Here is a 24,753-nt window from a genome sequence, read left to right on the forward strand (position 1 = left end):
TTTTTCAAGTCTCATTTCAGTCCCTCCACAATGATATTTTGATAAATCAAATAACACTTTCATTTGTGGTTTTCTTACCAGAGTGCTGAGACTGAAGAAAGAAAGCCGCATGACAACCACAACCTGCACAACTGCAATCAATTATATACTGTATATGGCTCATTTTGCTTTGGCTTTCAAACGGTATCCCACACATCCTAAATTATCAGGTAAGTGATTCGTATCTGTATCAGCAGTTTCACATCGAAAATATGTTGGGCAACATTGTATATTTACCCTCAAGTTTTAACAAATTTGATATAATATTAACATTTATGGCATTACAAAAGTAAAATCACCTGGCCTTGAAATCATTTAATTACTTCTCATTTTATTCCTCTACATCTTCTTAAAGTCTTTAAGTACAAAGAAATGGGGGGAAGAGTTGTATTCACAACTGGCTTCCATCATAATCCTGGAAAATTCAAACATTCTGTTGCATACTGGTATTTGATATAAATTATACTACCAAGCTGCAAACAAACAAGAGAAAGTTATGAAAAAAAGCCATTGATGCACTACACAAAATACTTCAAACGCTGAATAACTGTTGTTCCGTTTCAAATTAGGAGCTGAAATAAATGTACATTTGAGAAAATTATTTCCTGTATCCCTCATTTAAGCATTTATCTCGTTGTACTGTATGGGAAAACCTGCATGTTGGAATAACATTGCCAAAAAAATTGTATCTTTCCTCAACTTAAGAGACACAGTGTATCATCTGTCTGTTTCCTTGTCCTTAAACATTTCACCCCTCCCCCACTTCTCCAAAGAGCTGCAGTGCCGGATTTATGAATCCCAGATTATAAATGGCAGACCTATCCCACAAATAGAGATGGATGGGTTCCAAACAACTGTATTTATCACCTAGAAGCCAGGGGAGCAGTGATGCCAGATGTGAAATGACTGCTCTGTGGCTGATGCACCTGACATGATGTGCCTTGCCCATCAATCCACCCACCCCAGACACACCTCCCTTGCACACAGAAAAGTTGCCTGTAAATAGCCACCGTCCCTGAACAGCTTAATAGCCGTTTTACCTGATTAAACCTCCATACATCAGCGCCATCTTATTTGCACAGCTCCCCACTCTCACCATGAAGGGCCAGATCCATTACACTAGTGAAAGGAGATGCTTTGAATTTCTCATTCTTAAGGTAACATACAGTATTGTGGTGTGTATTTCAAAGGCTGTCACAAATTCTTGCCTCTCGCGGAGTGCTATACTGATTGTTCATGCTATTGTACGTCTCCCACAGAACTGATCTCCAGGAGTACAACAAAGGAACATTGTTAAGATTAAGGTATTTATAATTCTTCATTATATTTTTTTCAGCATGGAATAAACCTATTACTTTTTCCTTTATAACACTTTTAAGCACTTTTGATGCCATTTTATTCAATGCTTTATTCTATTTTGAATTGGGAGCCAGTGCAAGGAAGCCAGTGGCAAAGGGGTATGAGATCTTTGAGATCTTGAGAAAGTTGTCTGTGTAAAGACTCTAGAATATGCATTTAGCACAAGTTGTGACAAAGCTTAATAATAATAATTTCTTACATTTATATAACACTTTTCTTGAAAACTCCAATGTTGAAATTGGGCTTTCAAAGCATTTTACAGATAATGGGGATTCCCCTCCAACACCTCCAATGTGCTGCATCCACCTGGATGATGCAACAGCAGCCATAGTGTGCCAGTACGCTCACCACACATCAACTAGCAGTGGGGAGGAGGACAGAATGATGAAGCCAGTTCATAGATAGGGATTATTAAGAGGCCATATTGTTAAAGGCCAGGATGCCAGGATAACACAGCTACTCTTTTCAAGAAAAACCCTGGGATTTTGAATGACCACAAAGAGTCACAGGGGTCTTTTAAAGTACAGTGTCTTCGTCACTATACTAGGGCATTAGGACCCACACAGACCACAGGGTGAGCGCCCCCAACTGGTCCCTCTAATACCTATTCCAGCAGCAACCTTAGTTTTTCGCAGGAGGTCTCCCATCCAGGTACTGGCCAGGCTCACACCTGCTTGGCTTCAGTGGGCTCCCAGTTGTGAGTCACAGGGTGATATGACTGCTAGCCATATCAGCATATTTGTGTGAGAAGATTGGTAAATACAGTATATAATGTATTTGGTTTTTCATTGATATTTGGCTTTAAGAATATATATGTGTGCTTTAAACCACAGCTAACATAAATATCAATGCCCAGCCTTCTCTTTAGTTTCATAAGCTCAAAAATCAGATTTAAGTTATCTGGTGTTTTACTTAGACGGCGAGATTGCAGAACTATGTTATGCCAGAGCTGCTCGAGCACACAGATGCCTTCTCTATACAGGAGTCGGCAGAAGCCTTTTGTCTTTCTGCTTGAAATCTTTATCAAACCACCTTCAGCTGCTCCCCAGATGAGGTACAGAAGGCTCATTCTTCTCTGGGCTGCTGACAAGGCTACACAGAGAAGAAGATCTCTTCCCATTTTGTTTCTCATGCCACAGAACTGTCAGCAGGTGGACATATGCCAAATTGACAGCAGTGAGCAGGTAGAGACATTTATTAGTGCCCACACTGCCAGCCAGGACAGGTGTGAGCCATTAGATAAGAAAGGGACACCTGACTGATGCACAAGGCTTTCTCTGAAGCCTAGAGGAGTGGCAGAGTTCCCAAAAATGTGCTATTCTCCTTGACACCCTTCAATTAGGCTGTTTGGAGAAATTAATTAATCTGTTGAAACCTTAGCAGAAGTACATTTCATGTTCATCATCGGTATTCAGAGTAAATTAGATTTTTATATTGCATTTCCTTTAATGTATCATTTCAGAGTGGTTGAATGTCTAACCTATTTTTTCATAACAGAACAAATGTTTATGGTGTACCTTTTGATGCTTTTAAGTGAAGGTACTAGAAGCAGTTGTTAGCATGAAAAGTTTTTTTAAGTTTAACATGTACATTCACTTTTCATTTTAATAGCTAAAGTTAGAGTGTATTGTGAAATTGAATCCACTATTTCCAAAGATCAAGTAATAGTGAATCATTTTCAAACTGGGCTCCAGTGTCATGTTTCTGTGATTGGGTAGTACCTCACACATTATAGCTTTCAAGACAATTCCTCATCTATTGCCATTTTTAGCATAGAAATCTGGAAAAAGAAAGAGCCAACACATCACCCATGAACCAAAGATATGAGCCACTCTCTAACGATGTGATACCCAAAACCTCTAGATGTGACCTGTCATGGTGCAGGCCAATGGCTGTCGAAAAATAAATAAACTGCACATCAGGGGTCCCCATTTAGGACAAAGTACTGAACTGCATACATTTTAGCTGGAAAGACTATTTGGAATATTAAACCTACAGGTACAGTATATGACACAGGAATGTCACTGTAAACCACAGCTCATTTCTGAAGTATAGGACGTAAGATGGGGCTACACTCTCCGTCCATCGCAAGGTACATATACCAGAACTATTTTGAAAAACTAGTTAAAGTAGCAAGCATGTGTTTGGAGCGCAGGGAGAAACTGTTGCACCTAGCACTCAGGCAAATGTAGTGACCATGAAAGCTCTACAGAGTGCTATAAAATAGTTCATAAAGATCATTTATAAGTCATGAAATTACAAGTAAATTCTAATAAAATTGCCTACATTATAATGTCTTCTCCAAACCATCTGAAGACAGCCTAGAACATGAAGAGTTAGATGGAAAAAAATATATATAGCTTTTCCCTTCTTGAAATAAAACCATTTTAAGTTGTTTTAGAAAGAAATGTGATGCACTGCACCAAGTACTGATAGGGATTTCACAGGAAATTCTATATTAGCCCACACCTAATTAAATTAACATTATTGACACTTTACAAAGTGTAACCACTGTAGTGTTTATTTAGATGGGTCAGAGCCATGGGGAAAATCAATCCTGATTCCCATGCAATGCTGTTGAAAAGAAGACAGGTGGAGGCTTTCCTAGCAGAATGCCAAGATGGCAGAACATTCCTCCATAACCCAATTATTTTATAAGCAAAGAAAACATTCCTTCATTATTGAAAAATGTATTGCATAAGCATTGGGGATACTGATCTTCTTTACACAGATCTGTGAAGGCATAAGAATTCCTGCCAAAAAGGCAGATTTACTATAACAAGCCAGCAAAACTGGAAGACTCCTTTTATTTTTATAAACAAGCTATTGAGACTGGTGTGTATGGAAGCCTGCACATGAATAACTGGAGTTATGCTAGACTATCAAGAAGAATAATTCACAGCCACTGGATTCTCTTGAGCTACATAATACCTGAAAAAACATCTCACAAAGGATTTTCGAAAACAAAATGTACCTCATCTTAGCCTTGCTCTAAGAACAGATGGCAGCTGGAGACAGATCATTTGCAGATTCCGAAACACAACTAAGAATTTCTACACTGTTTTAAGGCAGAAATACTACCTCTGATGCAAAAAATATTAAAAATACACTTGGATAATTCGCCAAGTGGACTTGGGATATGCCAGAACTTTCTCAGTTCTTTCGACGAAACAAATAAGTGGAAGTACCCACATGTTGCTGTTCAACTTAGCAATAAAATGTTTCATCGAAAGAAATGAGCATAACAAAATCAAACGTTTAAAAGCACTTCATTCAGTTGTACTGTGCATCAAATTGCTTAGTGGTCGATTAATTTACCATCTAACTCAGTGTTTTGAAATATTAGGGACATATCCTGCATTATGGACCATGACAGGTGATGTATATTATTATTAACCTTCCATTCAAGGTTTTTCTTTTCCAATGCAATGTATTAAGCTTATTCATGATGCCCAATAGGTGTAATCATGTCATTGAAACCACCCCTACATATTTCATTATGGGTTTCAGAGCAAACATAACCCAGTGGGGGCTCTGTGCTCAGGATCTTGCGCCTGTGGCTGAAAGGTTGCCAGTTCGTATCCCGCGGCCGGCAGAGGAATCCTACTCTGGCCCTTAACCCCAACTGCTCCAGGGGCGCTGTATCAATGGCTGACCCCCTGTGCTCTGACCCCAAGCTTCTCTCCCTGTCTGTGTGTCTCATGGAGAGCGAGTTGGGGTATGCGAAAGACAAATTCCCAATACAAGAAATTGTATATGGCCAATAAAGGTCTTATGAACCTTCCAATCACCACTAACTCCACTAACATATACAGACAAATCAATTTGAGGAATAATACAAGCGGCAAACCTTACCGATAACAGCATGGCTGAAATCAGCAGGCACTGGCAGGTTTCTCGGAGAGATGGATGATGTACTGTAAAACGAAAGGGTTTATAGACCTCATTGTGCCAACACAGGTTTTCAGAAAAAGTCAGCCCAGACAGGGAACATCTGAATTTATTTCACACTGCCTTAACATAACAGTCTAATGAGACTACCTTACATCTTGTCAAATGAAAACAACTAAACTATATTATGTTCCAGGAGAAAAATAATAATTCAGTAACTATGTTCAATCATAAGAACAGAATACAAATATACTGCATTACATCATACAAGCACATATTTTATTTTAAAATATACTTTTTTTGCTCAAAATCAAGAATAGGTGCAGTTTCCCAATTTTAGCAAGATATATAAAGTTCTTAATGAGAATGACTTTAAAAAAATCACTGATGGTACAGTAAATCTCTGAGTGTCCTTGCAGAGATGTTTCCAAAGAACATAAAGTAGAGTCACGATAAATTATTTTAAAATAGGACTGATGTGTTTCTCAATGTTTCTATATGCACATTTGTGCAATTATCTGGGTTTACAGCAGGCGAGGACTAACCAATGCATAGGAGAACCCTGCTAATGCATTCTAGTTGAAGAGAAAAAATAACCTACAATTTACAATTTACAATGTTTGTAGCATATCTGTGACTAATAATGTTGTTTATATTGGAGAGGCAAAACTGGAGCATTGATTGCTAATATTTTATCAGGCTTAAGTTAAGTTGATTAATGTTCTCTTAATCGACCAATGGTGAAAACGAAAATCCTTGCCTAAATAATTAATGCCACAATTAAGCCAGACCAGAGAAATTATCATTCTGTTGTTGTACAAAACCCTTATAATTAGCACTTTATTTTCTTCCCTTTGATTAGATGATTCCCAATCACAACCTTCTATTTTTAAATTACTGTGACTCAGGTTTGTTCTTATTCTGATGGCAGATATAAAATGTCTTCTCCAGGGGTCAAGAAACATATTGTGAAGCCAAGGCTGTTCAACTTAGCAAACAGAGCCCACCTCTCCTCACCTCTCATGATCTACAGCAAAGGGGAAAATAACAGTATTCAATTATTAACAAGAAATCATGTTGTGACCTCACATCTTCCAATAAAATGAAATTGATTCCATAGGAAAAAATACATACAGTATGATCCACAATACTTTTCACCTGCGCCACAAGCTCTTTGGCTTTCCTTCCAGCAAATTTCCCAGGAAAGGTTGATCCTTTTTTGCTTGCTGAACGGAGCGTTCTAATAAAAATTCCACACCATGTGTACACATCATTTGAAACACAATACCAATTCCCTGAGGTATTCTGAATACTAACTGCATGTCAATGGAGTGTTCGGAAGACCTCTCCTGAATACAGATGTTGTGAGTGCGTTTTGAATAACTAGCACCTTTGTAAAAGGATCTTAAAGGATCTGAGTGAATAGCACCTTTCTTCAGCTCACTCGTGAGGTGATACTGTGTTCTGGCTCCTCCCATACACCTGTTAGCTGGCAAAGAGCTCCGCAACATCAAAATAGAGGCCAGTCTGAGAACCTGTGAACATTCATTACCCAGACAATGCAATTTCTCTCACGTTATACTACCAGCAACAGAATTCAACTGAATATGACCCAGAAGTGTAACCAAGTAGTTAAGATTTTCCTTTTCCTTCCTCCCAGTGTTGGGTGCTGGGATTACAAGACATGAACAGCAGTCCTAGGATCTTTCGGGATTCTGGAGCCTACAAAGTAAGAACTGTCTACTCTTTCTTCCATTATATACAGCCATGATCCACCACAATCCTCCAGTGCACTGGATTCATGTGCACCTTTTAATATTCACGTCTGTGTTCTGGGAGAAACATGTAACTGACATGCAACTACTTAGATGTTACTTCTCACTTCCACACTCTTAGCCATCAGCCTTAATTTAAAATTCTACAATTATGTCAGTTTGATTTTAGGATTTCTTCTAATGGAGGCAGGAAAACTATCTTGTTGCCTCTAAACTTTTATGTTTCAGTGTTAGCAACAGACTCCCTTTGCAAACTAACCTTTTTCTTTGTAAAAACATTTTCCTTTCTAAATTGCTTTACAGCGTATAACCGGAAGAACTTAAGTCAACACAAGTCTCATAGAAAATTCCAGACTAGATGAAATTGATGGACAAAACCTTGCCTGCTCATTTTGAAACACTTGGTTGGCTTTGCATTTTTGTTTATTTTCACATTTGAGTGTAAACTATACAGTTTATAATCATAGACCTCTGCCAGGAAGCCTTTTTCAGATATTACTGGGAGGAAACTAAACTCAATGGTATAAACAAGTTCATGAATATTTAGCGTCTTTGAAAAATACATGTATTAATACACAGTATTTCCTCCACTTCTGAGCTATTGGTATGTTGGAAAATCAGACAGGTAGATAGATGTGCACCAGCCTACATGGTTTGCAATAAATATCTACACAGGTATTTCTCACTGTAGATCTATGCCCTTAAATGAGGTGTTCAATGCAATATTAGTCTTTCAAAGCACCTCATTTCCAAAGGCCATGTGAAAGTCAATTTTATCATTTTAGCAAAGGCATTCTGCACAGGAGACGTGCGCCTTAATTTACATCATTCCCCTTTCCTCATACTATGATAATGAAGCAGTTAAGGGTGACAAGTAGAGGAGTGACTGTGCATGAGGAAAAACAATGGCAACTGAATCCCCCCACAGCTGGAATGTGTTGTTCTGACATTCCTTCACATCCTGTGGGCAAAGCAAAATGGTGATTAATTATCTTGGCAATGCTGTTGTGCATCTTATTTCAGATGAGGTGTCAGGTCTAATTCTTTAATGTAGTGCATATTTTATTACAATATTCTTTAGTTTTTCTGGAGGGAGATGCTCAATAAAAAAAAGCATTACAGTATATTAGTGTTAAACATCTGGCTCTAACGAGCACAGTACCTTTACAGCATAGATGAGAGCACATTAATCCACACCATGTGTTATCACCACCCACACCTTGCTCAATTACAAATGGAATTATAAATATGACCTTTGGAGAACAGAGGTTGGAACCAGTAATTGAACTTAATTACTTGTCAAATGGCATTCTTGAGGGGGACCCCCCAAGTGACTCCTCAAGGTAAAACCCTCCATCACTCACGAACAGCATCTGGAAGTCAGCATCAGGTGGCACAGCAACCCTGGCTGAGACTTGCTACAGTAGATGTGACTGAGCAGGTCAGGCTGAGGGATTTAGGATTTATCTCGCAACTGGGCCTCCCTGTCACTGACAGGACTTGATGAACTCGAAATTTTAAGATGAAGTCCCCAGAGGTTCCTTGGCTATACATCTTAAACATAGATTTCCACGTTCCCCACAGCTTGTGACCTTCAGAATAATCATTTACGTTATATTAACATTGAAATGTCAAATTGCTTGTCAAAAACAAAAATAAGATATTAAGCTACTGTATTAATTTTATGAATAAAAGAAAAATGAACAAATAATTATTTCTTCAGGCAGTGCTTTTTATCTCATTTGCACCTTATATAATATATTCCTACCTTGTTTCTCTTTTACAGCCTGTAATGTCACCATGGATCTGTACTTACTAATGCAGCTCAGAATTGCTGCTTACTGTGCACTTGGCATCATTTTCATAGATACTTCTAGTTAGAACTCAGATAAAAATGAATTACAAAGTACTGTAGGAGAAAAATCTATTAAATTATCTTGCTTTGTCAAACAAATGTAAACTTTATGTGAACATAGTTTCAAAGCCTGGGAAAATAAACAACAGGATGGATGACCTGTGCTGCAAATGATACAGGCGTCTACGATCGTTCTTGGTCTGTCTGATGAAGCAAACAATATCTGGAAAATTGAAACAGGTTTAAAGACGAGAAACAGAATCTTTAGTGTAAACATGCAGTATCAAGCAACTACTACGAGAAAAAGTCAAATAGGATTTACAAAATTCCATTTAATTCTCCAATTCATTCACAGATCTTTTCTTTAGATATGTATCCATTTTCATCTCTACGTCTGTCCTATAAAATTTAAGGCAGTGAGAGCCAATTATGATCATAGAAATGGGACAGAACATTTGATTATTAAAGCCTATTCTAAAAAGTATATTTAAATGTACAAGTATCCTATAAACAATTTAACAAATGACTTGCATGCCTTTTACCAACCAAAACGGTGGCAGTGCTTCAATTGCTTCCCTAAAACCCTTTGTTTCCTTTAGAGCCCGACTGAAAAGGTGAAATGGGAAGTAATTTCAATGAGTAATTTCTAAAATTACTTCCTAGTGGCATCAATAGGACCTTGAATCTTCTCATTGAGAAAACAACAGTTTAGATCCTGTCAACAATATCTGAACAGAGCTAGCATTTTATTTATATGTGAGCTTACCATTCACACCAATTCATAAAAATCATTCTAGATTTTGTCATCCATTGGTTTCAAAAGGGTTTCCATTGCTACTTCTGGGCACGGATGAACAAGGTTTAATTTGCAGTGCTACAGTATGAATCATCATCTTCAGTTTAAAAGAAAAATACTACTCCTATTAGTTACACGTACAAACTGCAGGTGCATGTCATTCATCATGGAACACAAAACTAAAGCAGTGTAAATGCCTCTATGGCAGTAATACAACACGTTAAAACCCCTAGAAAGTTCACTGCAGTTGCAGAGTGAAATTTGCAACACATACTTCGTCATATTTATGAGGGCACAGTAGAGTGGTATTCAATTAAAGGAATCTTCTTTACAAATACAGAATAGAGACAACCCTTATGTCACAAATGCCTACGACAGCAGGAGACACTGATTAACCCTATGGCAGGGGTACCAAAAGCATGGTTCATGGGCCACAAAGCCATTTAATGCAGCCCTCTATTGGGCTCTGCACTGAACTGCTTGTGAGGCCTGCGATGATGGCAGCCCATAATGAATTAATCAGCTAAAAAGTCTGCATAGTTAAACAGGTGCAAGCCATGTATTACCAGTAAAGTTTAAAATAAGTTGTTTTCTTTTTTCTTATACCAGTGCCATTTTTAAATATGGCATGAAAGACTAACTAGGCATAGCAATGTTTTCTTACTTTCTGTCTTAAGCCATAATTATTATATGTTTTTATTCAATATATTGCTTTTATGAAGAATAGTCTTTTAATATAAACCATTATATTTGTATGAATAATTTGTTTTCATTCATGGCAACATGAATAAGTGATGTTCTACATACATGTGTTTTCTCACTTTAAAATAAATAGTAGTTGCAACATTAAATTGAAAAGGGTAGTTTCATTTTGTGATCCATGCAGTTATGTCGTTGCCCCTTTTCCTGCAATACCTGTGAACTACAGTCCTCGCTTCTGACTTACTGCACAATTCACGCATGTACTGTACATCTGTCAGCAATATACAGGAACTGTTGAATGTACAGAGGGTAAAAGCAGTGACTACTGCTCAAGACACAGGGTGACAATATTGTACTAACACTCAACACTTTAAAGACAAAACAGACACCTGTATCTCAATCACACTGACAAACCCCTTAAAAGAATATATACTGATGAGCAGCACTTGACATACCCAATATACTTTATGTTTATTTGAAAAGTTGAAAGATTAAGCACAGGGGTGTTTTGGCTCAACCCACTTGGCTGCTTGGCATCCAAGTCATAGGATGAGAAGGCTGGGACTCCCATGAAGACTGAAATTAACCAAGGTTTAGCTGCTAAACTGGAGACAGGGTGAGAAGGGATGTAAAAGAAAGTGAATGTAAGAGAAAGAGATTTTTTATTGCATTTCCGGTAAAGTCATGAAGGATTACAATTTAGAGCATCAGAATTGAAGGAGAATTTGGCTGCAGTCATCCCCCCTGAACTTTTGCTAAAAACTCCAAAACAAACTACTGTCTTTGGAGACATCCAACAGAAATGGCATTTGATAACTGCTCACTAACATTCATTTACTTTGTCAGCAGCACTAACCCTCAAAAAAGACCTGCAAGGTAGTCTGTCCCACGGTATAGAAGAGTGCTCAGACAGACTTTTCCAAGTATTGTTTTCAGCATGTAGACACAGGGTTCTTTTTCTCCCAGATTACAACCCTTTATGCAGAAGTCAAGTCAGTGGTCTCAATGTGTTTCTTTTAGAAACCAATCAGCATATTAGCTCCCACTCAAGTCAATTGTACCCCAAAGGAAATTAACCCCCATCCCAAAAAGAAATCAAGAAAAAGCAACAGGACCTTATAGGAAATCAGGGTACACAATTCTTTCGCCTGGAAACTCAGAACCACACTCAGGAATCTCTTTTATTTTAGGGCCAGTTGAACAAAATGGATTGAAACATTGTTTTCCTATGCTAATTTCACTTTTTTGTGTGTGTGCAGCAGGCAAAGTTTCCCACTTCCACTGAGCTCTTCACTTCCCATAACCCCTTTCACTACCCCCTTTCTTCTGTGTTGCCACGATGCCTCTCGTTGCTAGGAGACGCCCAGAATGCCTACCTACCCTCTTCTAGATTTTGTGGCCAAGGTATTTCTTGTGCGATCCAGTGCTTGGGTTGCCAGTGAATGTGAACTTTTACAATAAAATTAAGGAACAAGAAAAAGGGGGAGCTTGCCAGCTTACTGGTAGGGATGGAAACAAGTGATTTGCTGCTGTTCAGTACAATCCATCTTGTGGTACTTCACTTCATCAGCTCTAGGTACCAACAAAATGGGACATACAGCTTGATATGTTGTAATGAGGTGTTTGAAATGGAAATGACTCCTGAGTTCTTTTGATACATACTTTATTTGACACTGAAGTTGAAAAAAGAAAGGGAAAGGTATTTCACAGTGCAAAGGCAGACAATCTAATTGTTATCCATGTTTTCTTGCGTTCATGTTTCTTACAGCAGTTTTTGCAAGCACTGTATTGAAGTCTCATGTAATATCAGTAGAGGTCATGGGTGAAGTGGGGGCAGAGGTAGGAGCATGAACAGAAACAAAATGAGGATATGAGGTTATAAGACAGTAAAATGTGTTCAGAAACTGCAGCTGGCTCAGATATGCTTCAATTTTGAGTTGTGGAATATATTCTTAAAGACATACCACAATACAGTGGAAATATCTTACTGCTCCGATTTTCAGTGAAAGACCCTCAAAACCATTCAATTGAGCAGGCTTTTATATGAGTCAATTATGACTCAGAGGGAAAATAAGCTCTTCGAAAAAAATTACCTAATTTAAAGTTTAAAAGAATTTTATACATGAAAAAATATTTTAACATTGTGACAGAACGACTTTTAAAGAACGTTTGAAGTCACTCTGTGTCACAATTGTGCAGTGATGGACAGGTCTTTTCAAACATGGATAGCAATTTAAACAGCAGATTTAATAATGGGCATAATCATAAAAATATACCTCAGATAGTTGTGAAACCAGTTTTTCATTGTCTGCTTACCTTTTAAATTCACATCCAACATTTCTACAGCAAAAATCCAGAGTCATTAAAGTAAATGTACTTACCAATGTTAACATAAAGTAATTCACATTTCAGCTAGAAGACAGGTGAAGCTAGTAGTAGTAAGTTAGTAGTTTAACAAAGTGTCAGGCATTTTTACACTTCATCAGCCATCTGCAAATCATCATCATCATTACTATAATGATGGATAGTTGTTCAGAAAATAACTGTCATACTTTAAATACTTCTGAACAGTTGAGTCCTGAGTATTTTAAGCACCAAAAAACTCATCATTAAAAAAAAGATTGAAGAAATATATTATTGCAATAGTCAATAACTGTTAATCACAATGTAGAGATCTTTCACACAATTATTTGTTTGCTTTTTTCTGTTGCAGTACATATACAGCTCAAAACCACCCTTAGAAATAAACAGACATTGAATTCAGAATTTAAATTTAAACAATCGCCTCCTACTGAAGATGTGTAGAAATCAATTCACCTGCTTATTGGAAGGGTTAAGAATCCAGCCTGCATGAATACAATTATTAGTCTGCATTAATGAAAAATATAACCCTTAAGCTGAGGTCAAATCAGGTAACAGCACGTACTGGAAACATAGTCAGGGCAGTCTAAATAACTTCTGTCAGTTGCATAATGCTTCAGATTCATCTCTAAACAAATTAATGGCTCCTAGGCCAAAGGTCCTAGCTTTATCAAATGTGTTTTCAGAGCAGGTTTGCAACCTTGTCAAATATGTCCCATCAATCCCCCAGAATCTCCTTGGCAACACCTCAACAGGCACGTGCTTCCAAGGTCGATGAAAAAGTGTGTGAAAGGGGGGAGCAGGGTCATGACCTCATCACCGAAACTCTAGGCTACAAATCAATATTCCAGCAGGGTAGATGAGCTATAAATGAATTCCAGGGGAAATTAAAAAAGGAGAAATAAAAGCAAATTGTGTCAGATGAGGCCATTTTTGCTATTAAAAGGTAGAATAATAAGGTTTCTTGTTAAGATTATAAAAAAGGAATGAGGGAGTGTGAGGTATAAATCCTACTAGCATTTGAGGCAGAAGTGTTCTGGCCTTGATGCAGTACCACAGAGGGAGCTCAACTGACAGGTCTCATACAGCACGGCTAACCCTGAAACCCAGCACAAGAGCCACTGAGCCCATCAGCCTTTCATCCAGTCTGCAGTCTGGAGCTTTCTCTAGATTGAGCCACTTTCACCGAACTAATCACACAGCTAATCTATCTCAAGAGACTGTAACTTCTGAGACACTCAAACACAGATCTTCCACAGGCAATGGCCACACTGTAGCCCAGTTCTCTGCTTCTTCTCTGCATTCCCTGAAATGTATTCCTAAATTTTTTTCAGAAAACTGAAAGGGGTTGCACAGCTTTTTAAAAATTCATTTGTTTCTTTCAGCTATATAGGGATTTGACAGATAAGAATCCAAAATCCTTTCAGAATCATTATAAGTGCTAGTATGGGTCAATTCACAGCAGACCTTGGCTGTGCTGTACATCCTTTAGTAAGAGAATTCTATTATCTTCAACACACACTGTCTGATTCTTCATTTACAATGGAGTTTGTGAAATAGCTTCTTGCAAGCAATAGGAGTCAGATTTACAAAGCATCTGAGTGGCAATTAGTGAAGACTGCATTATTGTTTTGTGCCTACTAAGACTCTCTCTGCGGCATTAACCATTTTTGTTGATGACCTGGTTTACTGTGGCCATATTTTAACCAAAGGACAATGGTAGAATTTCAATATTTCAAGACTGATGAAAGAAACTAGGACAGCTCCTACAGTGTGACTTTTAAAGGGTCCAGATTGCATTACTGAGGAGGGAGACAAATCTCCAAACAAAACTCATGCCCTCTAAACACAGTTCATGTGGCAGCACGTGTTCCATCATGATGGAGTATTATCAGTACGGTAGGCAAACTACTTTTCAAATTGTGCCCTAAATTAAATCTTGCACTGTTTAAATTTCTCAAACTATCATCGGTTATACCTCTGATCATCAACAAGTATTAATTCAAAAAGAACTCTTATTGGTTCAAGGAGATTATGGTAAGCCTTGTGAAAAACACAGAGTCATGGGAACAGTGGTGTCCCTGACAAGTCTGCCCTAGAGCTGCCAGCTCCCAGACATGGGGCCGGATTGATTTTTTATTGGGTGCATTACGTTGCTGTGAAAGCCTGTCTCTTCCAGCACTACAGTCCGTACGGTTATGCACTGGAACCCCGAGCCTGAGGAGGGGGTGGGACTCACCTATCCTGGGGACGACGCCGCTCTCTACCCTGCTCCCTTCTCCCGAGCCCTGGCAGCCATCCTCATCGTCACAGTCGGCGCTGCCTTCCTGCGTCCCGCTGCCCGCCTCCGCCCACACCCGCAGGCGGGGGGTCCTCCCGTGCAGCTTCTGCAACGCGACAAATGCAGGGACAATGAGTAGGATCCGTGTGCCTTAGTACAGCGCTAATGAAAGGACCCCGTCAGCGCATCAGTTAGCCTGCTAACGAGGGACAGCTTTGAGAGTGACTCCCTGTCTGAACCGCAGCGAGGGAAGACTGGAGGGGTGTTGGAGAAGCAATGGGATTTCTTCCGTTTCTCTTTACTTTCCATTAAACACATTTGAACGGGTATCGAGAGTAAAGAGCATCAATTATAACGCTCAGTGGATTCATTTCCGCAAATACAGCCCATGTTACATAGTGTGGCACCAAAAGATTTCAATGACAAGAACTGTACTTCCTGACTGGCTTCCCTGGTATACCAAATTCATTTTATAACTGAATGCTTTGAGATGTAAATGAGGTAAATTCAATGACATGTATAGCAGCACTGCAGCTTGCAAAGAATAGCCTCTGAATCCTGTTTGTGCAGCATATGAAGATGCATATAACATTTTGGTATATACTGTATGGAGTTTATTTGTACCTAGTAGCTACCAAATCCCTTGTGTTCTCTATACGTTTGAAAATGCTATTATTTCTTTATGTTTTTTACATTTGGTATACATATACTGGAATTACTGAAGCTGTGATAAACAGGTACTACACATATATTAAAAAATAAACCAAACTGTTGCACCATTGAACAATGTATGATCTTTACAACAATCGTAACCAATATAGTTAAGTTAAACTTCTTTCCTCATTTCATATAATTTCAAGAAATTCGTATTTTATAAAAGAGGGAGAATGGGAAAATATTCTGAATTGACAAAGCATTTGACACATCCAAGTTTCATGTTGTCTGCATTGATGACTCTGTGATTTGTATGGTTGATAAAATTCAGTTCAGAATGGTTTTCACTAATTTAGGACAACCTCTAGAGTTTTTCTCTTGAAAACAAAATTGTAGCAATACTCATAACATTAAACATTTGGAAATAAGCCACTACAACTACTTGATAACAAAAAGCACAGAATGAGAAATTTATTTAAAAAGCTTTTAGCTCTTGACAACAGTATCAGAGATTACATTAGTTGGTTTACTTTCGTTCTTTGTTGAAAGCAGACTTCCTAATATTTATCTGTAATGTGCGTCTATGCATGCAATAATTCCATGAAGAGGTCAAGGAATTTGTAGAACCATTATTCTTTATATAATAGATTAATGAGAAGTAATATATTTTAAGGGCTGTATCACAAAGTAGAGAACTAAGAAGGCTAAGGACAAATTGGCAATAAATCAATATAACTGATTACTATCATCTCGAACACGCTTCAAAGATACACAAGTAAAACAACCCACAACATATGAGAGCATCCCATTCATTGAGAACACTTTAGTTCATGTACTCTACAACAACAGTACTTTTACAGCACATTATTACCATTTATTAGTTATTCACAATAACAGACATTTACAGTAAACCTGCATGTAACTCTTACAAGAAAGCTTGACACTTAACAAACAGAGAAATGAGATGACGGATGAAAATGAAGATTGTAATATCCTTCTGTAAGGTGGCACTTCCTATCTTTAAAGGGACCTTCTAATGACAGATCATTCTAAAGTATATTTGCATTCAGTGAAATTCCCTCAAACACTACTGAAAAATAATGCTAATAACAATAATAATATGAATAATAATGTATTTATAAGGAATTACAGATATTAAAACAATAATTATACTTGTCAATTAATTTTCAATACATGTATTACAAAGTACAATATTCACTTCTTAGAGTATTTTAATGTTATATCTACAATGATATCTTGCTAAAAATTTCTCAGCGGTTGAGCTTTTCAGAAGGAATGCTCTGTTTTTCTTTTTTTCAGTTTTAGCATGGAATTCATTTTCCTTGTTCCTTTGCAGCTTACTTGATGATGCAGCTCCCAACTCAGACTTTGTCTTTAAAGTGCAACTGGTGTATAATTCGTTCTTTATCAGCTGGAGGCAAAAATAACTTCAAAGAGATGCTCTTCGTGTCCTTCATGGCCAAATGTAACCAAGTATCACTACCTTACCATAAAGAGAATGCAAAATAAGATAGTAACCACTTAAGATAATTAGCAGGGGTGTGAAGTAAATATTAAAAATACCTTGCTACACTTTTTTACACATTTGTCAGAGATCAGTACTGGACTTCAGTATTTTATTTTCGGGATACTTTCACTTTTACTCAAGTACGTTGGTTGAGGTTAAGAAAGGTTGGAAAAGACAAGGTCAAGAAAAGACATTACTTTTACTCCACTACATTTTACAGACGCATTTCGGTTCCTCATTCTGACGTTTACAGTACATTGTCAGAATCTGATTAGGTAAAGCAGAGGCGCAAGTGCATCGTGTCACCATGCGTTCGTAATATACAGTACTATTCTGGATCCCAAACACCAAACACAACAATAGCACCAATAAGGAATATATACGGGCAATGAGTCGCATTGAAAATGGCAAAGAGCAGCAACCATCTGTGGCCTTGCCTCAAATAACTGTTTGAAAGAAGTCAAAGAAGCTTCTGAGTGCTTTAAATACCTTCATTAATTATCAAGTGCAGTGAAAGTTGCAGGTGACATTAACTTTCCACCAATTTAAAGAAATGTGGAGGTATTTGCATTTTTGTACCTATAGTTAACTGATTTAAGAAGCTAGTTATATCTCAAGAAATGTGATTAATTTGTCTGGAGTTTATGTAACAAGGTAAAGAATATCCCATTCTTGTACAGTTGGAAAGGGGATGGAATATTGTGAATGACTGTGCTGAAGTTCATTTGCTGTCTTGGCCATGTACTTACTTTTAGAAACGTTAAGCACATGCTGTAAGAGAATGATAATTTATGTCTGTTGTTCTCTTCCCTACAGCATTCTAACTGTAGATCAAAAGAGACTGCTCTGCTTCTGTTACATTCGGGGACACAAAGTCACAACAAAAATTAGGTGATTTTGTGCATGAAGTAGGAGAAATCTGCCATTCTGCGAGGAATGTTCATATGATTACGTAGTGCCGACAGTAATCAGAACCACTTCAAAATAATTATCACTAACCTTTCCTATAACCTTTGCATTGTGTGAATGGAAATCATGGAGGTGGCCGTCACAGAAGTTGATTATTCAGTTCTATTCTGTTTTTTACTAAATAAGAGTATTATACTATCCGCAAGTCAAACGTCCTGAAAACTTGCAGTGGAAAAGAGCAATGAATCACACAGGAAACACAACACAGATCATAGAATAACTCCTACACTGACAGCAGCTTAGATACACTAAGGGAACAAGAAATAACAGGTAATTAAAGAAAACAAACCACCATGACCCAAATCATTTTTAAGGAACTAGGTTCCATACAGAAAGCAGGTATCAAGACGGAATATGACATAAATAAACATACAGTACATACAATAAGCATACAGTAAATGGGAGGCCTTTGTAGATGTTTTGTTGATCCATTGAGGTATAACACTGTACTCCCTTTTCATTTCATTCTAACTGAAAAGAAAGCAGATTGACTTAAATGACTGAGAAGTTTCATGACTAATGTAGCTTTTACATTTGGCTGTATCGTTTCCATTTGTCGAGAGTCCATGTTGTGGTCCATTTCAGTTTCTCACAATGACAAATGTTTCATCTGAAAGCCCAACACTGGCAATAAAATATCAGGCAGGCAATACGATATCAGGCACGGCAATGACAGTGCCTTATTTGTCAATGGGAGTGGTTGTAATTGGCCACGTTCCCTTGCCTGAACCCTCTGCTTTCCCGTCCCTGTAACACAGATGCAGATAGAAGACTCGACTCTCCCTGTTATATCAAGTGATGCATGTCCTTCATCTCTTGCTGGCAGTCATACAGGCAACACATGCTCCATCGGCACAAAACTAATGGTTTCATTTCCTGAGCAAATATTATCTTTTCATAAGGCATTCCACGATACTCAGCATCAGCATTATGTTTTAAATTAATCAAAACGCTGGCTAGGCAGTTACTCTTTCCACCTATTTTCCCCCCTTGTTATTTTTTTTTCTAAACTTCAGGATGAAAAAGCTGAGCCCAGCTACACTGGTTTACAGGCTTGGAATATAGGTTATTCAAACTATCCTTATTTAGTCATTATAATGATTTCACTATCTATCTCAGTACCTTAACAGATATTAATACAGAACAAATATATTAAGCCATTTTGACTGATGAAATGTTAGGTTGTATTTAAAACTTAAGCATCTCCTTGAATTCCTAATCCCCAGGTAATGTTTTCAAGGTCAAAGGTTTCCCAATATCATCACTAAATATTAAATAACCATGCTCAGGTTCTCCAGGACAAATCCCACAATAACTAGCAAAAAGAGACATTTTTATATAAATCTGAAATTAGCAATGATTTTTTTAATTAAATAACCTACCAACCCAATCTAGATTCACTTGTTTCTAGATACTCATCTGGACCTTTCTCTTCATCTTCTGACACGCCCACCAGGCAAAGCCTGTCCTCTCACAATGTTCTACAAGCCCCACAGTGCCCTGCTGGAGAGTCAGGTCTGAGAGGATCCCAATCCATCTCTTACTAATGTCAAAGCAGGCACTGGGAAAGGAGCCCTAAACTGCTGAAATTGACAAAATGCTGTAAACTTCTCTTCCACATCTTCAAGGAGCATCCCAAGCAACACGGTTTGCAGCTAATTACTATATCCCATACTCAGCTTCAACAATGTATTTGGTCTTCTATATCTTCCCCAGTATTTTAATGTTTCAGACTTGTGCATGCCCAGTTAACAGATATTACTAATGAAATGTAATAATAGTACTTTGAAAAGTGAGTCAATTAAGGGTTGAAGAATATAGCTTTGTTTCTGGTTTACACAATGACCTCCATATTCATCAATTATTAATTTTGGCTAATTAACAGATGAGTAAAAATTAATGTCACTTCTCTGCTGTGACAACAACATATATCGGCCATGCTTGGGTCTGCTTTTTGCAATGATAGTTCTTATGTTTTTGTCAATTACCTACAGTACAGTCAGTTAAAAGCTAACTCTTTGACAGTCAGGTATGAGAATGGAGATACAGTTAAAGGGTAACACAAGGCTTTGTCAGTCTTGCTGAATGTTAAATGTCACGCAATGATCAAAACAAATACCAAGATTGACACAAGGTATTCTTTTTTACTGCTTGCTTCTCATCTAAGAAGGTTCGTTACACTGATTCTTACAGCGATAATTAAACCCTTTTTAATTATAATTAAATGTTGCAAGTCAATTAGTATGACTTTAGGAACAAGTGGCTTTCAAGAAGGAATACCACCAAAACGATTTCAGGTTTTGAATCGCAAAGACACTGCACTACAGAAACCCATTCTGTCAGATCCAAGAAAACAGAAACAGTTTACTGTGGTTTAAATCAGAGTGTACACCTTACTGTCCTCACTAGCACACTTTCAAAGCAATGATCTTCCTCTGGACTGCAGCCTAGAATAATCCCTAGAAAATTGGTAGCACCAGCTACCAATAAAGGCCACTGCAGATTTCACAGAAAAGTAACTTCAAAAACATTAAAAGAATTTATTTATAAGAGATAAAATGCTGCATTCCTGATAGTTGTTAATTCTAGGGTGCAGTTGTAAAAAGCAAAGCTGACATCTGAGTTCCACTAGGACCATACAAAGGGGAGGAAAAGCGCTGGGCCGTTGGCTTCATTAGCCATATCTCTTAATGGCAGATGGAGGCTGTACCACAGTGCTATTCCAGACTCAGGCTCCAGTGCCTCTTTTCATCCAAAGTGTTTAAAATGTAAATTTGAAAGGAAAAAAGCTGTTTGCATTTCTCATTAAACAGGTATCTGAACCACAAACAATCAGGCAGCGTAACGGGAGATTAAAGCAAGAGGAGCACAAGGCCCAGAATGGCAGTCGCTATTATCAGGGCTCACTGACATGAGGCAAATTAGACAGCCGCCTGCCATAGGCCATTAATGAGTGCTCGTAAAAAAAAAATCCATTTTTTTAAGGGTAGGTGGAGAAGATTCCTTCCACAACCCATCATAAATTACAGGGAAACTACACTACAGTTCAAAGGAAAGAAAGGATTAGCTTGAAGTTTCATTTCTATTAATAAAAACATCAATATTTGAACAAGACTATTAGACACCATTGTTCCTTCATGTTTATCATATTGCCACATCAGGAAGGGCTCAAAACTAATCTGCTTGAAACTGTAATTAAGGTGGATGCAATTGTGCACAAAGGTAGACCAAGAAAAGACCCTACAGCACCACAGAGGAGTGCTGCCAAGATGCTTGTAGTACTTTACCAGACAGATTACTTAAGGACACCACTCTATGAATTAGAATCATTGTCCACTGGGAAACATGCAATAACTGAGGCAATAACTAATCTGTACCAGACTAAACTTTACAATAATCATATCCAGACAAGGAAAAATACAAATAGGAAGCAATTTTGTGCAAGTTGTTTTGAGTAAGCAGATCTTGACATTGTTATACCAACTTTAGCAGAAAACATGTCTGTCTGCTGCCAATACCAACATGACCATCTCACATATGTGACCCCAGTAGGATCACAGCAAGAGTAAATGTGTGAAAAGCAGGATAATCAACGGTATTTCATGTTTTGGTGTCAAACAATATATAGGTCTGTCCAAATAAATTTGAACACAAAGTTATAATCTTTAATTTTTAATAGGGCTTGCTATTAGGTGTATTAACAAAGGCAGCTGTAAAGCCAATGCTATCTGTTAAAAATCAGATTGCAGGGGAAGAAGAAAGTGTCCATTTCATCAAAGAAGAACACATGGCATTCTATGAAAGGACCCCAATAAAGTATTGTACTGCTGAAATTAAGAACACAATACTGTACCTCAACAACATATTGGAGTTAGTCCAAATGGAAGTCTTAAATTTGATCTAATCAATATTTCTTGCCTGCCACAGTTATGAAACACTTGATATTTGATATAGATAATATACAAAGCATATATTCCCATCAAGTCAGAGAATCAGTCTGAAATAAGGCATATGGGGCTGCTAAGTGGCAGAAACCTCCATTTAGTTCACTGTACCTTGCCACTGAACTCTGAAACAGAAGAAGGTGCATCTTACCACTTTTCGTATTTCACAGAAATAGTGATACAGACAGACATAACCCAATTACCAGTTAACTCTGCACCCTCCTCCAGTAGAAAAGACTAGAAATGACACAAATGTCTTGTCTACACTGTACATAATGATTAACTTGCACCTTCCAAACTTTATTTCTCATTTAAATCTACAGGTACAGTACTGAGGTAAAGGGGTATGTAAGCTGTAAGCCCGAACACTCCAGCCTTATCCACAGACTTCAAATCAGGTAATAACCTAAAGTCTGAGAAAAGCTGAAAACCTCCCTGTTAGTAGGAGCAAACTTAAATTGACGTATGAAAAATACTGTTCCCTTTTTACCTCTCTTACTGTACCTCCCTCCTTTGTAATTGTTTATCTGGTTGACAGAATGCATTGGCTTGTGTACTGGGATCAATTACTAATAACTGTTGGTAACTCAGTAAATTGCTTTCAGTCTGGACACAGTGAATCACTGTAAGTTAATGCATGGTACACTGCCTAATTGCCACAGAGCTAGTGTTCCAGTGTGACTCTATTGATAGGTGTCTTTTTTTACAGCAAGGAAATCTTTTTCAGATCCATCCATTATAAGAAAGACTTATACATTTGAAATCACTTGATGTAGTGGTTTCCAAGACAATGGTAGCTCAATTTTGATTTGAAAACAGCAGGTCAGATGGCCCTTGTAGTTTATGTATGAATCCCTTCTCACTTTTAACTTTATTGCAACAAGAACGGCAGTTACTAGGACTAGAATTAATTGACCGAACAGTCCTTGTACAGGAATAGTTTGCATAAGAGCTTGTGTTGTGCCACCGAGAAGATGAACTGAAGAGACTGTTCACAAGTGTCGATTCATTTGGTGTGGTGGTACCCAAGAGAGAGGAAGTTTGGATTATGAAAACAATATGGCAGTAACGCGGCTGTCTTGGTATACTGTATGCATGAACATAAGTGTACCAAATGTTAATGGTAAGACCATTAAATGATGTTTGAAGTTCATTCATTAAATGTTTTTAAACAGCTGTTGTTACAGTTACGAGCTTTGTGTTCTGTATTCATAGAAATTAAGCTTAGACACAATAATAAGATAATGCAAGGAATGCAATGAATATAAAAAATGATCAAACCAAGTGCAAAATCTGCTCAAATATCTTAAAATGTAATGCCAATAAACTGCAATTAAATTGTTAAATTCCTTTTTAGGATTTAGTAAAAAAAACTACTGATAGACTATTAAGGTGCCACATTTTTTTCTACAAAATCCATTTTACCATCTCTTCCTATTCAATTCTACACTAATTTAGTAGATGTCATGTGACCATTTTTCCCACACTGAAGCTGAAGTTGCTCTTTCTGTTGTTCAGTGTTTACATGTGCATTGCTATGGATACCCAGTCACATTCAATTGAACTTGTGAGAAAAGTGAACCTGCTGATACAGTTTCCAAAAAGGGGGAAAAAAACACTACAGGTTTTATAGTACTCGCATCCCAAACCAGGTATTCATTTTCATAACGTTTTTCTTTAGGCTGATTCTCCAAATATGTAATACATATCTTTTTGTTCTGTTGTTTTTATTTTTATGTTCTGAGTTGCAACTCATTGAAACATATTTGATTAATTTCTCTTTGCTCTAATACATCTTATTAAGTGAATTACCGGGTTGCCAAGAGAAACCAATCCCTTCTTAACTTTTGTCCAGCCCTGTCAGAATGTTATTGTGGAACAGGCGTTTTGGAAAGACTGAAACAGGGGCAACTGGGAAGGGAGGTCTGATTAATTTAAAATTGCCACAGCAGGGTCCGAAACACATTCTTCCTTTATTAGAAATAAAACTATGATTTCATGATGAGAATCCATTTCTCTAGGGCTCTAAAAAAGCCCACTGGAGCTGGGCTATGAAAGGTTATATTCCAGCACGAAACAAAAGGCTCCATTTTTCATGACTAGAAGCACTAGAGTGGCACATCAGCAGCCAAACTGCACATGAAGACATCCTTAAGTCATTACTTTTATTACAACAACATGTTTATAACTCTTCTTTTGCAAACTGTTTCTTATTTCCATTCTTTCTGTTCTTGAAAAAAGAGCCTTTTCATCTCACCAGCTGTACTTCGTGGTCTTAGGAGGAGAGTCACGGAGCACAAGAGTATCGTGAAAAACGCCCTATCAAGCATTTGACACAGCTCAGCCCTACAGGTCTCAAGCAATTACAGTACAGTTCATCCCATCATCAACCCAGACCACATTGCTTGTGCCAACTAAAAGAGCTGCTTAGAAGAGGAACAATCTGACATATTAGACAAAGCATAGCTAAAAAGAAATGTTTCAACGCCTATGAAAGGCCACGAAACAATATTGCTGTTCTTTTTTCTTGTTTTCTTTTCATGAACCCAAATCTGACTCTCCATCTAATTCAAGCATTAAAGTCCACTTTTTGCAAGAG

The 24,753-nt window shown here is 37.7% G+C and overlaps 1 protein-coding gene and 1 long non-coding RNA gene across 3 annotated transcripts in view; one reads left to right on the forward strand and one right to left on the reverse strand.

Annotated features, from left to right (window-relative positions):
* Positions 1-24,753, reverse strand: part of LOC148676969 (glypican-5-like) — a 142,337-nt gene that overhangs the window by 25,774 nt on the left and 91,810 nt on the right. For both annotated transcript variants that reach the window (XM_088616530.1, XM_088616523.1), the window contains one exon: positions 15,018-15,165. In XM_088616530.1, coding sequence (XP_088472656.1) covers positions 15,018-15,165 — 148 coding nt within the window. The remainder of the gene's footprint in view (positions 1-15,017; positions 15,166-24,753) is intronic.
* Positions 80-15,098, forward strand: LOC148676970 (uncharacterized). The gene is made up of 4 exons (XR_015929114.1): positions 80-209; positions 1,299-1,343; positions 6,950-7,018; positions 14,958-15,098. It is a non-coding gene; the product is annotated as an uncharacterized LOC148676970 (long non-coding RNA).

Source organism: Lepisosteus platostomus, chromosome 2, assembly GCF_059453375.1.
Source record: "Lepisosteus platostomus isolate fLepPlt1 chromosome 2, fLepPlt1.hap1, whole genome shotgun sequence".
NCBI lineage: Eukaryota > Metazoa > Chordata > Actinopteri > Semionotiformes > Lepisosteidae > Lepisosteus > Lepisosteus platostomus.